Genomic DNA, 6471 nt, shown 5'->3' on the forward strand with positions numbered 1-6471 from the left:
AAAACAGTGGTAGAAAGTCATTTGTTTCTTGGAAGAAGAAACGCTGAGTGTAGTAATGACACTACAGGGGGTTGTGATTATTGATTGAACGATCATGCATCCAGTAGTACACATATACTCTATCATCTGAACCGTATCGATCCGCTAACGCTGCAGCCGTGCATCAACGTTTGAAAATGAGGCAGTAGCGTTATGACGTCATCACGCTGCAACCAGCATAAGATGCTGCAGAAAATATGGCCGAATAAATCCGATATACATTTCCACGGAATAAACGGCTCTGTTTAGGATGCTTTACACCAGAAACCGTCATACAGAAATACGGGATCTGAACATGTTTCGATTTAGCTTCGAAAAGATGTTCTGATCGCATTCACACAATGGAAAACCGGTGGAAATGTTGAAAGGGTAGGGTTCTCTCCATATTGTAGTCGGATATTAAATGTCTGGATCGTGTAAAATGTCGTCGATCGCTAAAGCTTGCGTGGATCTCACCAATGGAATTCGCGGATTACGAATCGGTTATAAATCTCTGTCTCAGGACGGCGCACAAAAAGGCTCGGAAACAACCTCGGCTAAATGTAGCAGCAGCAGCAAACCAGGCTATAACAAAACCAAACCGAACGCCAAGATAAACGACTGGTATCTGAAGAAATTACCATACGTCAAAGATATCTGGAACGATGACCAGTTTCTCTCCAAATTCATGTATTATTTTTCGCCGCAAGAGCGCGGGCTTTTGGCGCAAGTTTGCTGTAAATGGAGGGATACGATTTATCAGATACAATATTGGGTTGGAGTTACTCCTGTGATTAAATGCCGAGACTGGAGTAAAGATGAACCGGGGCGATTAAAATTCTACCAAAGTTTACAGATGCGCGGGTTCGATTCGGTGTGTTTATTCGGTGCCACGGATGTTGACGTCAACGAATTCATAACTAATTTTCCGCCATCGCGCAAACACATTCGCTCGGCCAGCCTACGGTGTTCAAACATCACTGATTACGGGTTGGAGACGTTACTGGAGAAAATGATCTGTATTTATCGACTGGAATTATCGGGATGTAACGAAATCACCGAAGCTGGACTGTGGTCATGTCTGAACTCGAAAGTAATTTCGTTGAGTATAAGCGACTGTATTAACGTAGCAGACGACAGCGTTGGTGCGATATCGCAGCTTCTGCCGTCGTTGTACGAACTGAATCTACAAGCGTACCATGTCACCGACTCTGCGCTGGCTTTCTTCAGCTCAAAACAGAGTTACACTCTGTGCGTTCTGCGGTTACAGTCGTGCTGGGAGATCACTAATCACGGTATCGTTAATATCGTTCATTCCCTGCCCAATCTGACCGTGCTCAGTTTGGCCGGGTGCAGTAAAATAACCGACGACGGTGTCGAGCTGATCGCTGAAAACCTAAGAAAACTGAAAAGTCTCGATTTGTCCTGGTGTCCTCGAATAACCGACAGGGCCCTTGAATATATCGCTTGTGATTTGGGGCAACTCGAAGAACTAACGCTGGACAGGTACGTAGCCTATATATGTAAGCTTAGTAGGTTTCGCTGTAGTTTTTGTTTTCAATCATTTGAATCGAATACCAGGGGTGGATACAGGGGTCGCACCTGCGGCACGTGCGACCCCTTGAATTTGTCAAGTGCCCTTTTCAAAAAGATTCTCATAAAAATACCGTCCGGCCCGCTACAGCGCCCGCAAAATCCGGCGTCCGGGCCTAGGAAATGAATTAGAATTCGAATTATTGTCGGAAAGGGCACGTTATATTGCAAAAAGGGCACATTTTACTGAATCAATTACCAAAAAATGGCACATATTATTGAATCAATTGCCAAAAGGCACGTTATATTGCCAAAAAGGGCATGTTTTATTGTCAAAAAGGGCACATTTTATTGCGAAAAATGGCACGTTATATTGCCAAAAATTCAGAAAAGGGCTCCAAAAATAGTTTGAAAAATCCTGTTCAGGGCGGAATTAATCTCCAAAATGAGGGCGCATTCAATCATATTACTGAAGTGCTCTGACAGGGCACGACACAATGACTATCAGCAAGCTCAAATTGCCAAAAAAATCCTAAAGGCACATTGTATTGCCAAAAGGGCACGTTCATAAAAAATTCAGAAAAGGGCTAAAAGAATAGTTAGCTCAAAAATATCACTCAATAACTTTTATATCACATTCTAAAAGGGGCACGTTCAAATTGCAATAAATACTAAAAGTGGTATGTTATTGCCTAAAATTCAGACAATGGTATTTTTGCCATTTTGATGCCTCAGATGCTCTGATAGCTGGGCTTCAAATTTTAAACTGATTCTAAACCCCTTGGTGGCTTCGTACCTTCGGTGCTCGCCTCGTCGTGGTAATACAAATCCGGACAGGTGCCCTCTTGAATGAGTGCTACCCATTGAATTCGGGCCTAGATCTGCCCCTGAATACCGTACATGGAAAAACAGTTATATACGTATTAAGTAATTTAATGAGAACTCTGCAGTCGACTGTGGCAATCAGGGATTCCGCTAGTGGCAAGCAGGGATCCGCCAGGTGGCAAGCGTGAAAATTCGGACAACGATGCCTGATTTTATCCCAAATTCCAACACGTAAAATCAGTCCATAATAATATTTATTTCGCCATGTACATCAGTATAAATGATATATAGATTATAAACAATTTACATATATACGAGGCTGGATGCTTGGAAAGCCAATGGAGGCGCAGGCTGTGTCCCGTAGGGATCCAAGCACCCAGAAATTCAATCTCAGTGAAAATCTATGAATCTATTAAAAATGTCGCTTTAAATTACTCGCCCAAAGATCACTCCCAGTTTATCCAATATTTCTTATTCCTGATCGAATTGTCCTATTGTTGCGCTTACCTTGGTTTCTCAAAATTTTGCTATCTAGTACATATTTCTAAACGTTTCTAATTGTCAGATCATTTTCCAGTTTCGTTCGAATTCATATTCATATCACATGTTCGATAATTGTTTTCTTTTTTTCATTTTGAAAATTAACATAAATCTCCATTCTCTTATCAATTTCTGCATTTTCATACCAAGTTCTCTATTTCTCTAATTGCGAGTTAATTTTGCTACGTATGTGTAGTAAATTTCTCCATTCCTTTACGGTTTCTCCATTCATTCATGAATCCCTGTTTCTCAATTTCTTTAACAATTAGAGGTGTACGCCTTGCCAATATGGAGGTGTATGTTTTGCCAATATGGTATTATTCAAGTAAATGCAAAATAGCGTTACTAGAATACTGCCGTTACGACTATACGTACCTTGTAAATTTCACCATTATTGTCAAATCAATTCCTCCATTGTCTAAATCAGTTTGCCCATCTTGTATACAATATTATATATACTTGAATTTCCATTTTCTGATTATTTTCCATTCTCTCTAGTTTCCATTCCCTAACTTCTCAATTTTCTTATTGGTGCTTTTTAATTGACCTTCAACTTGTTAATTGACCTTCACATTCCCGTTCGCTAGGTGTAACCACATAACAGACATGGGGGTCGGTTATTTGTCAACAATGACGTCACTGGTGAAATTGTTTCTACGATGGTGTACGCTGATACGAGATTTTGGTTTGCAGCACCTCTACACCATGAAAAATCTTAAAGTACTCTCATTAGCCGGTAAGCATCGGGAATGCATGTTTTTTAATCAATATACCATGCAATAGCGCATCGACATCTCCTACCTGAATTATATTCAGCGACTGCTGTAGATCATAACAACCACCTGTCCCCACGGAGCACCGCGGACATTTCCGCGGACAGAAAGGGTTGGTCGAAGCTTGCGGTCGACCAGTAGTAGTATATTTATAATTATACCGATGGTAGCAACATCTCGAGCAACTATTCCATGTCTTTGAACACTAAGGCCGGTCCTCGATATTTTCTGACAGCCAGCATTTTCTTGGTCTTACCTTTTTCTTACTGTTGGTACATGTACAATCAACGATGTTGCCAAAAATGAACCCCACCAGTCGCTTGCCCGTTCTGGCTGGATGGATGGTTGTTAGCCGAAATCTCCAACTGTGCGTACTTGATTCTCCAATATCAGATGCCCTCAACAATAGATTGGTGGATTAAGTGGAGAGTCATAATGGGGCTGTTGGCCCTTGCCCCAACTCTTAATCCTGAGATCTGTTGCCAGGGGACATGAATAATGGGAGGCATTTCATTCTATGACACAGTCCACAACTTGTTCTCCGACAGCCAGCATTTGTTGGTCATGGTCTCGCACTTAACCTTGGTAGTTGGTACCACATAAACGATGCCTGCGTGGAAAAGTGACACATTTTCCAAAATGAATTCGGCTGCGATTGAGTGTGCCGAGTTATTCGACCAGTGTGCTGAGGCTATGGGCATTGAATTTTGGCAAATCTGTCCCCATTTTCTAATGCCTGATTTGCGTTGAAAAAGTGTCTAAAGTTCATCGATACCGGTCTGAGACGTAAACTGCGTCTCAGCATTTCGGTCCTAAATTGAATTTAGTAGGGTTTGAAACCACTGATGACAAAATTCGTCACGTTTACTTCATTACTTTTTTAAAGATGTGTTGTCGGAATTTTGAGTTCGTATCCGATCAATTTGTGTATTCATTTCGTTTTAGGCTGTAGTCAGTTATCGTCTGGAGGGCTGTCAGGGTTGTCGCAGTTACGCAATCTACAGGAGATTGAATTGACTAACTGCCCCGGTGCCACGACCGAACTTATAGCATACCTCAGAGAAAACATGAACAAAAGTCTAATCATTGACTGAAAAAAACCAAACCGAATCCATAGAACGGGTATGACTATTTGACATGTATCCTGAAAAACCGATTTATCAATGGCATTTCTGCGAACGAGTCTATTTATGAGGGAATTTGGAAAAGAAGAAAGAAATGCAGAACAGATTTGCTGCTTATTGAAATGATTTGTTATTTTGAAACTTGCGTATATAGTCGTGTAGGTCTTCACGTTTTCACGAGCGGTTTAATGTAGATAAATACGCTGTCTCGGCCGAGCATGCGAAATGCAGCGGCCCGTAGAAGCTATTGTTGAGCTGCTCAGACCTTTTTTTATTATTTGGAGTACGGATTTTTTTCAAGAAAAAAGTGGAAGGGGAAGATAAAGAATGAGAATCAAACAAAATTTATGGTAGGCGTTTTAAAACGGAAGGGAACAGTAAGAATAAAAAAGTAGTGAAAATTGTGATGAGAATTCGATTCGAATGACGGTAGAAATGAAAAAAAAACTGACTTCTTTAGAAATTGCGATGGAAACACGTAGGAAAAATTTTCTTTAATTAATTTTCATTTTTACGGAATTCCGGGAGGCGGATCCGTATTACCAAGTGATGAATAGAAGGCCACAGTAAGAAACGGTACATTTTCGTGAAAACTGACGAATTCGGTTTGACGAGGTGAATAAACAGTTCTTCTTATTATTCGTCTGCTCGTGGAGTCGTCCTGACATCAGAGGATACTTCACGAGCAGGCAGAAATCGCTGCTGCCCGATAAACCGCTCGTGAAATCCGGTATATATTTCTATAGGTTTGGTTGTTGTGTGCAACGAACGTGTAAAAAGTGATATAGAATATTATTTTGTTATCATTCCATTTTTGAACTAAATGTGATTTTTGCAATACGCAGTATCCGAGGTGTATCATCGAGTTTAGCGAAGTGTGTACAGGTACGTACGCGTATTATCGCCATTAGGTATCAATTCGATACAGTCGTAAGCGACACGATATAACCACCACGACTAGTCAAACAAAAGCAATGTTTATTCGTAATGGAGCATTACTCTCTAGATACCATGACTTTTTCGATATCGATTATCAGCTAGATCGGTTAGCGAGTCCGAAGCCTAGACCATAATGTATACGTGTACATGGCCGCATGTAATTAGTACACCTGTATATATCATCAATTTTATGCACGGGCGTCACCACATTCAAGTTCGAGCTCTAGTTTATTTCACGGAAAGCAAAATATACAGATATTGAAGAATAAATGGCAGTCAGTTTTAACTTTTATACATAGCCGCGCGTGGTTAACGACCAATACGACGCTGACGTCACGCACACAACTTCACAGCCTCCATATTTTAATTTCTCGGATCTCATTTCGACTTTGGTCACCAAAAATGTATGTAGATCACTCCTGATTAATCATTAAGATTCATGTAGTATTACATAGGTCAGAATGCAGTTCCTTCGTTAAATTGTACAAAGCGGTTTTTTAAATGTCAGAATTTCATATGTAAAACCAGGGTTAACTAAATCCAGGTGATAACTATCATTTTCAAATGAAATAAAACATTATACTTATGAAGTAAGCCTAGTTTAAACAGGCTTTTGAAATTGCTATATATATTACCTACGTGGTTCTATAAAATTTAGCAAGACGATTCTACCTACCAAGGTGAGATAGTATGCCATATTATTGAGTTACCAATTCAAC

At 40.4% G+C, this 6471-nt stretch overlaps 1 protein-coding gene across 1 annotated transcript; it reads left to right on the forward strand.

Moving 5' to 3' along the window:
- The first annotated feature begins 460 nt into the window (after positions 1–460).
- On the forward strand, positions 461–4895 carry LOC141904586 (uncharacterized). Its single transcript, XM_074793200.1, has 3 exons — positions 461–1524; positions 3504–3652; positions 4635–4895. Exons 1-3 carry the CDS (start codon positions 461–463, stop codon positions 4781–4783), a joined length of 1362 nt encoding a protein of 453 aa, XP_074649301.1. The 3' UTR covers positions 4784–4895.
- Positions 4896–6471: the final 1576 nt, after the last annotated feature.

The sequence above is a fragment of the Tubulanus polymorphus genome, chromosome 4, assembly GCF_964204645.1.
Source record: "Tubulanus polymorphus chromosome 4, tnTubPoly1.2, whole genome shotgun sequence".
Classification (NCBI taxonomy): Eukaryota; Metazoa; Nemertea; class Palaeonemertea; order Tubulaniformes; family Tubulanidae; genus Tubulanus; species Tubulanus polymorphus.

Bases quoted from the DNA above. Each gene is read 5' to 3' on its own strand.
- LOC141904586 (XM_074793200.1), top strand. From the start codon at position 461: ATGTCGTCGATCGCTAAAGCTTGCGTGGATCTCACCAATGGAATTCGC. The intron at 1,525-3,503 runs GTACGTAGCCTA...CCCGTTCGCTAG, and splicing joins GAAGAACTAACGCTGGACAG to GTGTAACCACATAACAGACA. The intron at 3,653-4,634 runs GTAAGCATCGGG...ATTTCGTTTTAG, and splicing joins TAAAGTACTCTCATTAGCCG to GCTGTAGTCAGTTATCGTCT.